This window comes from Triturus cristatus, chromosome 4_1 (assembly GCF_964204655.1).
Source record: "Triturus cristatus chromosome 4_1, aTriCri1.1, whole genome shotgun sequence".
Taxonomy (NCBI): domain Eukaryota; kingdom Metazoa; phylum Chordata; class Amphibia; order Caudata; family Salamandridae; genus Triturus; species Triturus cristatus.
In genome coordinates this window covers 935,767,836-935,786,093 of record NC_140585.1, presented here as the reverse complement: position 1 = coordinate 935,786,093, position 18,258 = coordinate 935,767,836, and the positions used below count along the sequence as shown (strand labels likewise).

Genomic DNA, 18,258 nt, shown 5'->3' with positions numbered 1-18,258 from the left:
CTCTCGTCCAGAGGTCCCCCACTTTACTGATGCCAATCGTGTCCCACTTCTCGAAGCCCTTCGAGGTCCACAGGGAGCCCAACCGTTGAGGCGCATACAACGGCGACGCCCGGGTCAAACGGTCCTTCCACCCCATAGCTGCATTGGCCGCGTGCCACACCCGCACCATGACACGCGTGGGCCCCGTCAAGCGGGGATCCGGCGCGCCAGAGTAGAGTGCTCGATTGTAGTCGCCACCGGGCAGGAGCATCTTGTCCATTTCAAATGCCGGGTTCAAGGCGGGCCCATAGAGGCCGTGATTAATTGCAGCTAGCTGGGAGGCCCAGTAATACCGCTTAATGTCCGGGAGGGCAATCCCCCCGTCATACCACGGGAGCGTCAACTTCGCCAGGGCTATACGCGGCCTCCCGTCCCAGAACAGGCGGCGCTGTAGACTCTCCACCTCACGGAAGTAGCGCGCCGGGACTAGGTCCATAGTGTTCTGGAGAGCGTACAGGAAGCGCGGCAACGACATCATCTTAAACAATGCCGCCCGGCCGAGCGGTGAAAGCGGCAGGTGCCGCCAGCGCCCGACGTCCTCCTTCAAGCGCTGGAGGGGGGGAAGCAAGTTTCGCTCGTAGCGGGCCGCCGGGTCCAGCGTGATATAGACACCCAGGTACCGAAACCCCTGCGAGGCAATCTGGATCGGACATCCCCGCGGGAGGACGGGAGCCTCCCCGGAAAGCACATAGACACATGATTTAGCCCAGTTGATGACGAGGCCTGAGTTACGGCCAAAGGAGCGCAGGACATCAACCAGGACAATCAGTGATTTGCGCGGGGAGGCTAGGTACAAAAGGATATCGTCAGCGTAGAGGGACTCGCGGTCCTCATACTCGGGGGTCCAACGGAGACCACGGATGGAAGGGTGCCACCGCAGCCACTCCGCCAGGGGTTCCAAGGCCAATGCAAACAGGAGCGGCGACAAGGGGCAACCCTGTCGCGTGCCCCGTCCCAGCGCGAACGGGGCCGAGACTCGCCCATTCACTACCACCTGCGCTAACGGGCCCGAGTACAACAATTTGACCCAGCTGATGAATCCCGGTCCAAAACCAAATTTCGCCAGCATCGCCCAAATGTATGGCCATTCGAGCGTGTCAAACGCCATGGTGGCGTCTAAGGACGCCAAGATGGCCGGCTCCCGCACAAACGGAACACGCGCGAGCACCCCGTGCAAGCGCCGCAGATTGAGGGCCGTGTTGCGATGGGGGATAAAGCCAGACTGGTCTTGGTGGACCAAATCGCCCACCACGCCGACCAGCCGGTTGGCAAGCACCTTGGCAAGGATTTTGGGCTCCGCATTCAAGAGCGAGATAGGCCGATAGGAGGTAACCCGGTCTCGGGGTTTCCCCTCCTTGTGGATCACCACGATTGTAGCCAGACGTTGGTCCGGCGGGAGGGAGCCCCGCGAGTGGGCCGCAAGGAACATCGCGCGGAGGTGGGGTGCCAGTACGTCCGGTCGCAGCTTATACAACTCGATAGGGATGCCGTTCGGGCCCATGGCCTTGCCAGATGCAACCGAGCGTATAGCGAGGGCAATTTCGTCCGAGGTAGGAGCAGCATCCAACGACTCCCTGTCCTCCACCGAAATGGAGGGCAGCGCCATATCTCGAAGCAGGGCATGAGAATCCGCCTCCGAGCAGGGAGAGACCGGGGAATACACCTCGCGGAAATAATCCGCAAAGCAAGAGACAATGTCTTCTGGCTCGGTGACACGTACACCATCCATCCTCTCAATCAGCGGAACCACACGACTCGCTCTCTCCTTTTTATCCAACCACGCAATCAATTTACCAGCCTTATCACCCACATCATACAGTCGCCCCTGTTGCTCTCTACTGAGGCCCCTGGCTGCCTCCGTGACGAGGGCCCTATAGGCCGCTTGCTTAAGGTGTAGAACATGCAGTGCAGCATCCATCACCCCACTCCCCAAATCACCCTCTAGTTCAGTAATTTCGGCCTCCACTCGGGTCACCTCCTCCTGCTCGCGCCTCCGGGCATGGGATTTGAAGGAGAGGGCCTCCCCCCTAATAACTGCCTTGAAGGCCTCCCAAAGGGAGATAGCCGAAGGGACAGACCCCACATTCTCCTCGAAATACCGCTGCAAGGATTTGATCAGGTCAGCGCGAATAGTGGGGTCGCGCAGATACCAGGCATTGATTGGGGCTACCCTGCCCTCCCCCCTCGGGAGGACACCAAAGTGCAACAGGAGCGGGGAGTGATCTGAAATACCCCGCGCCAGATGGCGCACCTCTCCCACCCTCCCAGCATAGGCCGCAGGGACAAGGATATGATCAAGCCGCAAGAGGCTACCATGGGCACCCGAATGGAAGGTGTATTGCAGCTGCGTGGGATGTTTTAAGCGCCAGCAGTCCACCAATCCCAATGTATCTAAAAGGCCGGACAGCCACGCCTGCGCCCGGGGGAGGTCCCTAGGGGGGTGACGATCCATAGTCCCAGAAACCACCGCATTGAAATCCCCCCCAACCACCAGAAGCCCCCCCGGAAGGTCAAGGAGGAGGCGCCCCAGGTCCGCAAAAGTGGTAGACTGTAGCCCCGGTGGGACATACACTGAAACAAAGACAACCACTTTGCCCTCCATTCTCCCCACCAAGGCAGTGTAGCGCCCCCTCTCATCATGGCGCACCTCATCTATTTCCAGCGGGAGCGAGTTCTTCACCATGATGCCCACCCCCCGTGAGCCCGACGTGAAGCCCGAGTGGGCCACCAAGCGATAGCCACGCCGATTCATGGCACAAAAGGAATTACCAATAAGGTGTGTCTCCTGCAGAAAGACCACATCTGGCGAAATTCGTTTCAGATACTGCAGGACAACACCTCGCTTAATCCTATCCCCCAGTCCATTAACGTTCCAAGACAACAAAGTCAAGTCCCTACCCCCCATCGCATACAGAAGCCATCACTCGTCCCCCCGAGAGCACCTCAAAAACACCCATACAGTAAAGGGTTTGCCTTGCGGTAAAAACGAACAACACCCCACCCCAACCCACCCGTCCCAACAGAACTCCCCCCTCCCTGCACCCCTGCATGAGCCCGAACAGCCCCCCCAAAGTGCAGTGTGCCTGTCGCCCCATAGATGGAAACACTAACTAGTCCCCCAGAGGAGGAGGGAAAGCCCCCAAGAGACCCCGTACGACCTCCACGGGAGGGGAACTTACACAATCAGTCAATGATGACAATAATGTTGTCCAGAGCAAGGCCTACTATTAGTCCCTCAGTCCTGATCCGGCAAGCCCTCCCCACCAACCGCGCCCCCCCCACCCCCCCGGCCCCGGTCCCCGGGCAAAGTGTCCAACCAGTCCCCGGCCGCCTCGGGACGATCAAAAAAGTGTGTGCGGCCATCCACCTCTACCCTCAACTTCGCTGGAAAAAGCATCGCGTACTTGAGGTCCAGGTCCCGTAGGCGACGTTTGACTCCGAGAAAACTCAGTCTCTGCTTCTGGACCGCCGAAGTAAAATCAGGATAGAAGTTTACGTCCATATTGTCGAGTCTGACTGGTCCTTGTTGCCTAGAAGTCTGCAGGATAGCGTCTCTGTCCCGAAAGTTGAAGATCCGGGCAATGAGAGGCCTCGGAGGGGCTCCGATCTTAGGTCTCCCTCCGGGGACCCTGTGAGCACGTTCCACTGCGAAGAGTTTACTCAGCCCCCGGGGCTGGAGACGGGTGAGGATCAGGTCCTCCACAAACAGATCCGCCGCCTCCTCCTCACGTCCCTCCGGCACCCCGACAATGCGAACATTGTTCCTCCGGGCCCGACCCTCGGAATCTTCCAGTCGACGATCCATCAGGGCGCTCGCCTGGCCCAGTCGGCGCACCTCCTTTTGGAGGGCCGCCACGTCCGTTGTGAGGCCCGAGGTGGTGTGGGCCAAAGAGTCGACCCGGTCATTCGTCTTGGACAGATCGGCCCTCACCAGGCCCACATCCACGAGGAACGAGTCAATCTTTTGCGCCAGAGTGTCAAAGCGCTGGTCCACTGAGGCCTTCATCTCGGCGATGGCGCCCATGACGTCCCGGAGGGTCAGATCCGCGGGCAAAGCAGGGGCATCAGTCGGGCCAACAGGGGACCTACGCGGCGCCTCTGGAGATCCCTTCTGGAGGGTGTAGCGGTCCATGTTGTTAGACTGAGGGGCTGCGCCACGGCGGGTCGATTTCACCTTTGCCCGGTCACCATCTTGTTTCGTGGACATGGCTCCAGTCCCCAAATCGTGCCAATCTCCTTGAAAAGGGCTGACAGACCGGTTCACGGGCTCCGAGGGAGGGCGACCACAGCTCCGAAGGGCGGATCACAGCTGGCGGGCCGGCAGGGCACCCCAATGAAGTCACACCACCGCACGCCGCCTCGCGACCCTACCTCGCTTGGCAGCAAGGAGGGCGCGAAAGCGAAAGTGAAAGTGCGGGGTACGCGAATCGCCCAGCCTCGCCCGCCGCTGCTGTTCACTTTGTCTCCGGATCGCCCCACAACTCCAATCCGGGGGGCCGGCGTGGAGAAGGCCGCAAACTGCAATCGATGCTCCCGCCGGTGTCCGAGGTCCGATCTGGAAACGGAAAACGGGTGGCACCTCAGCTCGGTCTCACGAACACAGTCCCCTCATCTAGGACAGGATATAGTCAGGATTTATGCAGGAGGTCGCGGAGGTCCTCGGGAGCCTCGCACCTACGCGGCCATCTTGGTTGCGCGCTAGGCTCCTCCCCCGAGTACTTCACTTTCTAACTAGGATATAGTATTTGAGGAAAAAAGCTTTAGATTTTTGACATGGATGGCATCCACTGTTGATGACTGCTATCTAGGATCCAACTCAAGTAATGGAAGACAGCTCTGAGGCAGGCTCTGATACAGAGATTGCATCTGAAGGAGAGGGTCATTGATCAGATTCTGGAAGTGATGTTGCAGTAAGTGGTGTACACGGTCGGACTGGGGAACCAAAAGAGGCACTCTTTTTCCATCCATCCATTCTCCTGCTCTTCTTCTCTCCTCTCCCTGTTCTTCCTCTCTAATCACTGTCTCCCTATCTTCCTCCTCTCCCCCTCTCTTTGCCTGTCTCACTTGACCTTCCTAATAACTACTGCTACTACCCTTGGGGAGCTGAGGAAAGAGACAAAGGTACTTGGAGTGACACTGGACTTCAAAATCAGTCTCCAAGGGCTCCAAACCACTGGGAAAATGCGGGGCGAAATAATAGGCCTGTCTGTCCCTGATGGCCTACTATTCGATGATAACTCCTCTTCCAGTCATTCTGAAGTACATGTCCATTGCAGTTATGATGTCCCTTTGCAAGTACAACCTGTGCAGCTGAGAAACAGTGGCTGTGTAGCCCAATCCAGGTTATAAGTAGATACAACATGGGTTTCTCATTAGAAGGCACACCTGTGCACTCCCATTTCACTTGGTGAGTTGGAAAAATTCTAGCCTTTGCTCTCCTCATGGAAAAAAGTGCACACATCCACAGTGCGGTCTCATGGTTCTCCTAAGCGAGGTTTAGGCAACATCCAGCTGAGTAGTGGTGATGAGCAGTGTGTATTTTTTATTCTGCAGCTTATGCTGTATTTCGTTAATAAATCTTCACTTTTGCCCCAGGACTATCCAGTCCATGACCTGTTGTTCAAAACGCAGCCTCTTGAGGAACATTTGTCTACCACGATTCCAGACATATTCATTCCTTGCAATAATGTAGCGGCCGTGGGGTCGCTGATCCTATATAACAGGAGGCTTCTACTGAAGCAGTATATTCAAAGCAAAAAAGCTTATTATGACATCTAGCGGTACATGTTATGTGTCGGCTTCAGTTGTTACTTTTACAGCCTGAGAGTATATACTGGGAAGGACTCCAGTATACATCCTAGATAAAGGTGTTAGCTCCAGCTATATGCAGAAATAACAGGGACACATTTTCAGTGTGAAGGGCAAACATAGAGTAAAAACCATTTATTGCCATAGATCTACAGAGATATGTTTGCCCAGTAAATACATTAGCTGCAGCTATGCATTAAATGAACACAATAGCTTGTTGTTGCATTCAATTAAAAGCTGTTCACGTCAGTGCAGTGCTTACAGAATGAGTTGTGCTTGTCTTTAATAACAAAGCAACACACATTAAGTTTTTCATCTCATAGACGTATTGTATACTGAAAGGAACCATTTTTTATTATTTTTTCATGGCAGCAGGTTTTTTATGTTTTAGTCATGAATCAAAATGCAGGCCAGACCTCTCTGCTTTGCTCATGCTTGTTTTGCTTCTTTTAGGCATGGCAGTCTAATAAAAGATAAATATTTGAGGCAAAGGACATTCCTCTTTTCGAGGATGTGTTCACTATCAAGTTAGGCCTGTTACAACGTAGAAGGGTGGAGTGGCCTCTGAGAAATCTCTTGACGTGGAGATCTGCAGGTAATACCTCACGCAGCCTTCACTCACCACTACAAACGCCTTGCTGAGTGTGTCTGGGAACCACTGCCTAGATCACTAAGATTATTTAACATGCAAAAGTTAGGTTTCCTTTAAGTCACAACACCTTGTCTACCTGCAACATGATATTATTATTTCATTCACAACTCGTGTTTGCAAGAACCAGTAATTATATAATAATGAAACATATTTATGCCATATGGAAGATATCCCTTGTCATTTATGAAAAGTGGTTCACCATATTTTTCACTGCCTATATTGATAGAGGACAGGGCGAAAGTTTGATATTGAATTTAAACTTACACTTTTAATCTTGTAGATCAGTTACGGCTCTGGACTTCCACTCCTGAGTGATAAAATTCAATTTCCTTCATTTGTACGCACCAACCCAAGTGCTGAGCAAGTGCCCTATGTACTAGCACAGCTTGTGGTCCACTTCGGTTGGACATGGGTCGGGATCCTGGGTTCATACACTGATTATGGTCTGCATGGGATCCAAGAGCTGAAGAAAGAATTTTCCCTCAGCGGTGTTTGTGTGGCTTTCCTAGAAACTCTCAGGCCCGATATGACCAGAAGCAAAATCCTGAGGATCATTGAGACCATCATAGAGTCAAAAGTAAAAGTTATCATTGTATACGCCTTCGCCCCGGAGGTCATCCCAATCATGGAGGAGCTGGTTGTTCAGGAGGTGACCGGAACGATATGGATTGCCAGCCCCAGTCTGATTGGTTCTCCTCTGTTCTTCAGACATGACCTCTGGAACTTGTTAAATGGAACAATAGGAGTTGGAATCCGTGCAAAAGCCCTCCCACTTTTCAAGGAATATCAGAATCGAAATCAACCTTTGACGCCTTCTGAGGACATTTTTATCAAGCCATTCTGGGAGCATGTTTTCAGGTGCAAGTGGGCTGATGGTGTGACCCAAACAAATGCTACATATGATAGGAATAACAGTGGAGCACTTCTCTGCACAGGACATGAGCAGCTGGAGACTCTACAAAGTTCAGTTTATGATGTAAACAATCTAAGGTTCAGCTATACAGCATACAATGCTGTGTACGTGTTTGCCCACGCCATCCATAATCTACTGTCTTGTGACCTTCAAGACAATGAATGCGCTGGACTTCAGGATCTGCAGCCTTGGCAGGTGAGAGATATACCTACTTCACTTCGTTTTAACTGGCTGTGCAAAGAGGAAACAAAGTGTAACCAAATGTGTACCCTACTATTTATATGTTCAGGTCAGTAGGAAAGGCAAAGTTTCTGATAACAACTAATCCAATGCAAACGATAATGTAAGGAAAAGTGGTACATTTGGTGGAAGGAGGCAGATGGGAAAATGATTTCAAGAGCCTTATTTAGAGTTTAGCAGATGGGTACCTTGTCACCAAAGTGATGGATGTCCCGTGTGCTGTATTACAAGTGCATTGTAGCCTATGGCACTTATAGTTCGGTAGACGAGAAATCCACCAGGTTTTGAACATAATGGGGAACTAACAACCTATTTATAAGAGGTGCAGAGGGAAAAACTCACATCCAATGTTAAGATGAACAATTAGGTAAGAGATGGAAAAGGCACTGGTGGGCAGAGTTTGTTAAAGGAAGGTGTCAGGTACAAAAGGAATGGGGAATTTCACAAATAAGACCACCTGTAAGTTTCAAGCTCATATTGTAGAAATAATGTAAAGGCCCACTCGCTCATACACCTAGGAATTCTTACACTTGAACAGGCTTTTTATAAAGAACCCATACTGTTTTTTAAAATGTCTTTGTTGTTTTGATTTAATAAACAACATTCTCTTACAGTCATGTACAGGCTATTGAATTCTTTACCTCATCTGTCACAGCTCAATTATCTTTTTGCTACGTAATTAAGGCCACTCTTCCGGTTGCACTCCATAACTGTAGAGAACATGAATTCAAACTCCCAACTCCCCTCTCCCCCATACCAGCTTCCGACGTTCAATTTTATGTTATGTACATTAGGTGTCCTACTAATTATCACTAGTTTGCACTTCCCGTCTTTGGCTATAGTCCGTTCCCTGATGCTCCCCCTCAAGTAGAACTTGTTGTGTGGGTGAGGTTAGTCCTACCACCTCTTGAATCATCATTCTCCAAGCTTTCAGCAGCTCCGGTAACTTCTCGTCCCATCTAGTTTTCCCCATGTGTTCCTCCTCTGCCATTGCCCATTCCTTAAGGTCGGTCCTCCACTTATCTTAAGTTGGGCCCTGCTAGGTTAACCAGTGTATTGCTATTTGTGTCTTGGCTATCGTGAGTCCTAGTATCAGAAACCGTCTGCTAGTCTTACATTTTGGATTTCTGGGTATCATTCCCAAAAGAAAACTCCGTATCTCAAGGACTACCTTCCATCCTGTCACCATGCTAAGTTGATCTATTATTTCAGTCCAACATCATTACATTTTGGGACACTGCCATACCATATGTACAAAATCAGCCTGTGTGTACTGACACCTGGGACATAGTCGGTCTTGTGTTGCATTTATAGTGTCCAGTCGCCTTGGGGAGAGGTACGTCCTATGTACAATATTGTATTGAATCTGCTAGAACCTGGGACATATCGACATTTTATGGGCTTCCTCATGTATTTTTTACCAATCTTACGGTGTCAGCGGTTGGTCGCTGGCATCTTGCCACCTCTCTTCTATCTTAAGGGGCTTGCCTCGTTTATCCTCCCTTAATGTTCTATATAAGTGGATTAATCATTTATGCCCCCAGCTATTGTGATCATAGTGATTAACGTTTGTGAGTGTTCTGGGGCTTCATGGAATGTCGACCATAGCTGTCCGGCCGTGGCTGCTATCTTTGTGTACTGTAAGAATTGTCCATCGCCTAACTGAAATTTTCCACTGCGTCCTGGTAAATTATGAACCTGCTTACTGGATATAGGTCTAACAATATCAGGCGGCCCCGTCTTTCCATTTCTCAAACGCCATTGCCTGCGCTACCTGGGCAAACTGTGGTATGATCCGTATATCTGCATCTGGTGCATAGGGCCCTCTCTTAACGATCATTTTTACCATCTTGTCCCATTGCCTGGCCATTAGCCGTATCAAAGGAGGATATGCTTCCTGTATTCCCCTTCCTTTCATAAGCAGGGTTCCCAGTTGCTGTCTGCCATAGGTACCTGTGAGTAGGGTTCTCTCCCAGGAAGGGCCTGTGTCTAGCCATGATATTGCGTGCTGTAGCTGTGACGCCATGTAGTACAGGTCTAGGATTTCTAACCTTCCTCTATCCCACTGCCGTTTCATTACCTCTAGTACTACTCTGCAGCGCTTCCCATTCCACAACAGCTGTGTTAGTAGAACATCCAATTCCTTCAATACTTTACGCGGAATTTCATAGACGGTCCCCTGCTTAACATAAAGGCATCTAGGTAGTGCCATCATTTTAATCCGGGCTACCTTGCCCATCAGGGACAGTTATAGTTTGTTCCAAAATTGTACACTGCTGTGTAATCCCTTGACTATCCTTCCCATATTCAGTTTATTGAAACAATCTTTCTCTCTGGTAATGTCTATTCCTAGGTATCTGACGGTTTCTAGTTCCCAAGGGAGCTCTAACTGTGGGAGCTGGGATGCCTCCCTACACTTGAGTCGCCCCATTGTGTAAAGTTGCGATTTGGATTTACTGCTTCGCAGGCCCAAGGCTTCCCCAAATCTTTCCTGGGCATGGATTAAAATTGAGGTGGAATGCATCGGGTGGCTTAGATACACTAAAGCTTCGTCCCCATAGAGTGACACTACATGTTCCGTCTGCCTAATTTTTATTTCATGTCCCTTCAGTACTGATCTCAAATGGCATGCCAGGGGCTCCATTGCTATGGCAAATATCAATGGTGAGAGCGAACAGCCTTGCAGCGTCCCTCTGTGAAGCCTCAAACATTCCGAAACATAAGCCATTGGCTTTGTATGTAATAGATTTACCCATTTGATGAATTGAGGACCCAGGCCCATTTTGTGAAGTACTAGCCAGATACATTCACATCTAACCGAGTCGAACGCTTGCTCGATGTCTAGAGAGGCTAGAGAGCTGTCCCCTGAATCCACGTCCAGAGTCTGCATAACATGTGCTAGTCGACGGATATTCCTTAGGGTATTTCTGCGGCGTATAAATCCAGACTGATCGTTGTGTATGAGTTGAGGGAGATATGGTAGCAATTTATTCACAAGAACATGACTTATCAGTTTCAAATCTACGTTCAATAGATATTGGTCTATATGAGTTGGTAGTGTCGGGTCCTTCCCAGGCTTAGGAACTACCACTATGAGCGATTCCCGCATAACTCTTTCCTCTCTGATGCCTCTACAGGTACTTCTAGCATTCTATCTACAACCAGACCCAGATCTTGCCTAATAAATGCTGCCGTAAGGCCGTCCTTGTCGGGCGACTTAGTTGTTTTCATGTGTGCGATCGCATTCTTTAATTCTGTCTTGGTCAGTGGTGCACCAAGGGCCTCCTGGGCTTCAGGGTCCAAACTAGGTGTTAAAAAACCGTCCAGGTATGTTTCTATGTTCAGGGTGTGTGCAGGATTTTGGGTCTCTGTGTATACTTTATTTAGATGTGCTGCAAATACTGCATTAATTTCGTGCTGTGTATAGCCCAGTTCGTTTTGTCTGTCCAATATTGCCAGTATTGGTTTGGGTTGTATACCCATTTTAATTTGCCGTGCCAGTAGATGACCAGACCTATCCCCCTCTGTGTACCATTGTCTTCTACTTTTATTTCTATTATATTTGTCTATCCTATCCCACAGTTCCCCGACCTTTTGTCTCTACATTCGAGGGGAATGCTGCTTCTAGTGTGGCTAGGTCTCGCTCTTGGCTCTGTAGGCCTCGTTCTATCACTTTTTTAACCCCCGCCTCTGTTGACATGCATACTCCTCTGAGTACCAACTTTATCGCATCGCATTCTACTGCCCTAGTGCCAGCTGTCTTCCAATTTGTATCAATGTATCCTTTCAATTGAGTTTCTATTGTGGCCTTATAGACCAGATCTGTGAGTGCTTCAACATTTATCCTCCATAATGCTATTTTAGATAGGGGTCTACACAATGCGTACTCAATTAATAGTGGGGAGTGATCATAAAGATACTGGGCCATGTATTGCACTTCTATCACTCTGTATATGGCCTCTGTCTGTATAAAAAGGCAATCTAATCGACTATGTGTGTTCGTCGCTGGGGGTGTGACAAGAATAGGCTTTTTGGTGTGGGTTTCGGTGTCACCATATGTCTATAAGGTCATAATTAATTTGCATCTGGAGCATGGTCTCTCTTGTCTTCGGTTTGGCATCTGGCCTCGGTGGGAGCTTACCCAGTGTTCCGTCAAAAGCACAGATGTAGTCCTGTGCAATTATAAGTTCTATGTCAGGTGAAAGGTGGGCCTGTCTAAGAGTTGATCCCAGGAAGTTCCCATCGTCACTAGTTGAGCTGGGACATACTATGTCCATTTAAAGTACCTTCTACCACTACATATCTCCTATTCGGGTCCAGGCTGGTCCTTTCCTTTTTAAAGGGGACACCAGGAGCCTCTCAGATCTGTGCATCCCTGGCATACCCTGAATAGGACATTGCGTAAATCTGACCCCTCCAGCGTCGTTGGACGTATTTAAGGCTATCGCCCCATAGGTGCATTTCCTGCAGAGATGTAGTCGAGACGCCATACCTTTTTAAATAGGCTACTATGTGGTTGCGTTTTATAAAATTGTTAAGCCCTCGGACATTCCATGTTTTAAACTTGTATTTATGTTTGTTACCTTTCATGTCACTGAATCATCCTGAGGTTTCTCTCGGAATCTCAAAGTGGGTTCTTGTCTAGTGCTGGGCCTGACTGCGACATCTCTGTACCTCTTTCTCTGCTTGGCAGAACACCTTTTTTGGCCGCTGGTTTTTAACTTATTATAGCTGTAACATCCCCAACTACTCCCTGTCCCCTCTCACAGGCAGTAGTTCCCACTCCCATAGCTCAACTAATGGCCTAAGGACCGGTGACTCTGCCCCAATCCTATCTCCCCCCTCCTGATTACCTTGCCCATATTATTTCAATATGAAAGATTGATCTGCACCTAATCCAATTAAGTACTCTACTGGGTACTCTACTGGGTGACCAGACCGCCTGTTACTGTGCTTCCTCGCAGGACCGCTAGGGCTCAGCAAGGCACCTCATGTGCACAGCAGCTGGAGTGTCCTATTGAGTTCAAACCCCGCGTGACAACTTTTCCCGTCTACACACACCTCCCCCATCCCTCCCACCTATGCCACAGATGTTATCAGTCCACCCAGTCTCTGTTTGTTATGTTCCCCCGTTCTCAACTACTTACAAGTTTGAATGCAATCTCTTATTGTCCCCAGACCCCACCTGCAGCAGATATACACTTCGGGGAAGCTCCCTTAGTCTTCTGGGGTTTCTTCAGTCTGAGATTGAGTCTATTTTACCAAGCACATGGGGGAATAAAGATTCTGTAGCGGTATCATTACCTTTTGCTTCTTTAAAGTTTCATCTGCTCCAACCAGGATGCCTCCTGTATGTGGAGTGGGTCTTCGCTCTTCTGCATCTCTGCGCTGACCTCGCTGTCATCTGTGCTGTTTCTACTGCTCTCGGCATCCTTGGTTCTGGTCTGGTCCCGCCAGACCTATCGAGTACATCCAGTCTATTACATCTTGACTTGTTTCATGAAAATGGACCCCATCACCATATTGTATTGGGAATATCAGGCTATTTTTAATGTTATGGTCCCGCAGGCATAATTTGACTCCTAGCAATCCATTTCGGAGGTTCTGCACTTTTCTGGTGCAATCAGGATATATTTGAATGGTGCGATATTTGTAATGTAGTGGACCATTAGCACGGATATGCTGCAATATTTTGTCTCTGTCTCTGTAGTTGAGCAGGCACGCTATCAGGGCTCTACGCAGTGATCTCGGGCTCGGTGGGGGCCGGAAGGCTCGGTGGCCTCTTTCTATAGCAAAATATTTACAGAGTCAGATATTGTTGAAGGCAGTGTTAATACAGTTTTCCAAAAATAAGTCAGCTGCCAGCCCTTCAGCTTGTGTCTGAGGGGGGCAGGTACTCATTCTTTGTTTCGGGTGGGGCAACACTTTTAGTGTTGGCGCATGCTATAGAGCACTTCTATTTAGGCGCCATGATTCTTCCGGAAGCCTCGGGTGCAGCTCCGTTCTTGGTGGGGGATATGGAAGGCCTAGGAGTGCCGCACTGCTTTCCGTCTCCTTTGGGCGCTGTAAGACTTGGGGGTCTCTAGTTGGCACAGGTATGCACTTGTGACAAATAGGGACCCTCGCCTCTAGTCAGGGTAAAGGGGTACACTCCTATAATAACCCCTGCTCACCCCCTTGGTAGCTTGGCACGAGCAGACAGGCTTATCTCAGAGGCAGTGTGTAAAGCATTTGTGAACACATACAGTAATCAAGTGACAACACTACAAATGGACACCACACAGGTTTAATATCGAAAATAAGTATTCTTTATATAGATTTACCACAAGACCATTAAATGACAAAAATACACAATACTGTTACTTTAGATGGTAGAATTTTGCTTAGTTCTCTTTAGTTCTTAAATGCAACACTTTAAGTCAATGTACCTCTTAGATGCGACACGCAGGGCAATGAAAGTGTTGCAACGGTATTGATGTGATGAAGTCTTTGGTGCAAAGAAATAAAGACGTGAAGATCTTCCAGATGCGGTACGCTTCTCCGATGTTGCGAGAAGACTCGATTCGATGCTTCAGCTGCAGCAGCAAAAACAACAGTTGATGGACAGAATGCAGAACAATGTCATACATTCACCCCAGTACAGAGATCTGGGCCTAAATCCATCGTTTTTTTTGCTCACCATGCCATTCCACTTTGAACCCAGCCATATGCAAATCAGTCTTGACCCTGTGCCTCATGGGAACAGTCCAGCCCGAACTGCCAAGCCAGGTCCTCCCTACACTGGAAACAAGCATCCTAGGACCGGTTTCAGGGTTTCACCCCTCTTCAGCCAGGATAGCTTGATTCCAGTGGCATGGAGAGCACGGCGACACACTTTACGCGATGCGACGACAGTGGCCTTGGCAGCGGCACTCTTCTCTGATGTTGCGAGACGCTTCCGCTCGATGCGATGCTGCAGCGACGACACCCCTTTACGGGATGCGACGACAACAGCTCCAATGGCGGCACGCTTCTTCGTGGATGCGAGGCACTTTTCTTGATGTGGTGCAATGCGACAACTACGATGGCTGCGATGGCGACACGGTTCTTCCGCGATGCAAGACTCTTCTCTTGATATGGTGCAATGCGTCAGCTACGATGGCTGCGATGGCGACATGCTTCGGCATTGCGAGACACTTCCTGGATGATGCGAGATGCTTCCGCTCGATGCGACAGCTGCAGCGGTGACACACTTTACGCGATGCGACGACAACAGCTCTGATGGCGGCACGCTTCTCCTTCTTGAGTCGCGCTTCCAGCTCCTTGCGACATGCAGTCCCTCAGAAGGCCCAAGAACAGCAGCAGGCACTTCCAAAGAACTCTGGGGAGCTGAGGGGTGAAGTCTGTTGTTCCTGAGACTTCAGCAGGAGGCAAGCTCTTTTCCAAGCCCTTGGAGATCATTCACAAGTTGAGCAAAAGTACACACACAGTTCCTTTCTCCTCTCTTTGGCAGTAGGCAACCCCTGCAGGCCAATCCCCCAGTTTCAGGGATAGTCTCTCCTCAGTTTCTTCTTGGTTCCTCTCCTCAGCAGAGTTTCTTCTTGTTTCCCAAAGTGATCTAAATTCTTGGGATCAGGGTCCCAATACTTATACCCCAAAATCCTTTGTCCTCTGAGGGCAGAGGAGCCTTTGCCTTGTTCAAACCGGTTCTGGTCAGTCCTGGAGCACTTTGTTTACCTGACTCCTTCTTTCCTTTCAGAGTGCAGGGCAGAGACATCAAACGCACCACAGGAGGTGGAGCCAGCATTGTGGAGGGAAAGCACAGCCCTATTCAGGTCCCAGGTGCAGCTCCTCCCAGCCATCTACATGGAGATCTCTCTATTCAGCCCTGTACTGACTCACCCTGTCTCCGGGAATTTCCCAGCCCCCTGGAATTCCCCAGCCCCTGTCACTCAAACTCCAGACAAGGAATACACAGCCTAGCAGAGGCAGGTTTGAATGGTTAGACAAGAAAATGCCAACTTTCTAAAAGTGGCATTTTCAAACACAGAATGTTAAAACCAACTTTACTAAAAGATGTATTTTATCATTCTGAGTTCAGGCATACTAAATTCGAATTTCTACCATGTTCTTTGAGTCAGTTAGGATTATAAGATCTAATAATTAAACTGCTCATTCTGGCCTATGGAGAACAGCTAGCCTTGCAATAGTGAAAAACGAAAATGGCTGTAATTCACTATTAGAACATGCCACGCACACCAGGGCATGTCTTACCTTATACTTACAATGCACCCTGCCCTTGGGCCTACCATAGGGGTGTCTGATATGAAGAAAGGGGAAGGTTTAGGGACTGGCAAGTGGGTGCACTTGCCCAGTCAGCATGACAATACCAGACTGCACGCAGGCTCTGCAATGGCAGACCTTAGACACACTTTTACAGGCTGCTTCTGTGGGTGGCACAACCAGTGCTGCAACCCCACCAGCAGCATTTGGATTACCAGTCCTGGGCACTCCTGGTGCACTGTTCTAGGGTCTGACAGGTAAACCAAACCAACCAATCATGGAATCACAAATTCATACATTAATTTACAATAGGGAGAGCATATGCACTTTAGCACTGGTCAGCAGTGGTAAAGTGGCCAGAGTCATAAAACAGCCAACAACAGGTCAGTAAAAATATAGGAGGAAGGCAAAAGGTTCAGGAATGACCCTGCAAAAAGGGCCAAGTCCAACAGACGCTATGTGGACCATACCCGGTCAGGCCTATTTACTCTCTAACTGCTCGCATTCCATTCTGACAATGTTTTCCACCGGGCGCTGTCACCAGCCCAGCGGCAGCATCCCTGAAGTTCAGGTCCTCTTTCGGTGTAATGGCCATAGCAGGTACTCCTGCTCCTTTACATGCTGAGGTGCTGGTTTCCTCAATTGCCTCGGTCTTCTTCGGTGTTAAAGTCGGGTGCTGCCATCATCGCATCAGGCATGCCGCTCGCCTGTCAGTTCTAGGATGTCTTTGTTTTTAGCAGGTTCTTAACAGAGAGTCTCTGTTTCTCTTATCTCTGGGGTCTAAGTGTGTTGCGGCAAATTTTCCCTTGGCTTTTTGCCGGTTCTGCCAGGAGATATGCAGGATTACATTTTTGAGGGCTGGAGCTCCGCTCAAGTGCGACTACATGGCCATCTTGTCAGGTCACACCCCCAAGGAACTCATACTGTTGCTGAAATACAGGGAATATGGGTGCAAAGGAACACAGAAATATAGAAAGATGTATGAGACTGTAGTGGCAGTCAGATACATGTAAATGACATATAATATGATGCAGGCTACAAAAGTGAAGAAGAAGCGATCTTGGCAATAACAAAAAGAGAGAAACATCAAGGTGCCAATATAAAGAATGCAGATTAAAAGGTTAGAGAAAATAAATAAACTAAAGGTTGGAAAATAGTAAGTGATATCAGCAAAATTGTAAAAGAAACTATTATAAAAGTCAAAAGCTGACTTGTAAAGACCAATAGCAGATGTTTACTTAGAGATAAAAGTTGGGTTAAGATCCAAATATGAAAATCACAAACCATCAACAGCGGCAACAAATTCAGTAAGGGGTTGGGGGGGATACAAAGTAAAAAATATTGAAGCATTACAGTAGCACCCCTTGTTTAAGAGAGACCTGGAGGGCAGGGCAAAAGAGGAAGCCTGTCAACAACAATTTTGTGATAGTCAACGTGGAAGAAAAAAAAAGACTTCAGAATGAAAAAGATTAGAGAAAAATGCAGCATAGTAAAATTCAATCAAAAAGACAAAAACTGGTACAATCCTTTCAAGCAAAGCAAGCAGAAAGTATCAAGTGGTTATTTCAAATGGAGTACACTGAATAGGAGCCTACCACATTAGACTGGCCTAACTGTTGAAGGATATGGAGGAGAAGGAAGGAAGTTTAGCTTAAAAATGGAAGGACAGCTGGAAAAAGTTTACTGAAAAAGTGTTTCACTGTGAGGGCCATATGTCTGTTGAAAAGGAAGACCAATGGCGACATTTGAGCAAAAACTGGACTTACGGCTGTGCTGAGAATACCTGCATATTCCTAGGGTAGTTATATTTTTATCAGGAGGTAGAGCTACTATATACAATGAATCATCTAACTTGATCAGGACTTTTAACAACAAGGAGAATAAGCTTTGCAAAGTTTAAAAGTCAGATTCTATTTGAAATGAGTTCCAGACTACTTGGCCAATCTGAATCCATCATACGTTTGACACAAAATGTTCTATACTATTAAGATATATTTAAAAATTAAATAGATCACATTTATTTTAAGACACAAACACAGAGCAGTTATCCTAAAATAAATGCTTGTTTTAAGGCCATAAATGAGATACAACGATTTTTGTAAATTAAAGGTGCACCTAATCATTCCTAGAACACAATATCAACTTGTTTTTATACAATTCCCTGTTTAAGGGGTTAATCGGAAGTGACGTTTCACGCAAAATCCCTCAGCTAAACTGTCGCACACCATACCAAAGTTAAAAACTGAAAGGTGAAAGTAGAAAAAAACAAAGTGGGAGGGGCAAAACAAGTGTTCACTTGTGATCTATCATTGTATAATTGAAAATGGGCCTACCAAAATGTATA

The 18,258-nt window shown here is 48.5% G+C and overlaps 1 protein-coding gene across 1 annotated transcript in view; it reads left to right on the top strand.

Moving 5' to 3' along the window:
- LOC146855864 (extracellular calcium-sensing receptor-like) overlaps positions 1–18,258 on the top strand; it is an 83,140-nt gene that overhangs the window by 34,433 nt on the left and 30,449 nt on the right. Inside the window, exon 3 of the mRNA XM_085651183.1 lies at positions 6,780–7,607. Within this exon, the coding sequence (XP_085507309.1) occupies positions 6,780–7,607 (828 nt within the window). The remainder of the gene's footprint in view (positions 1–6,779; positions 7,608–18,258) is intronic.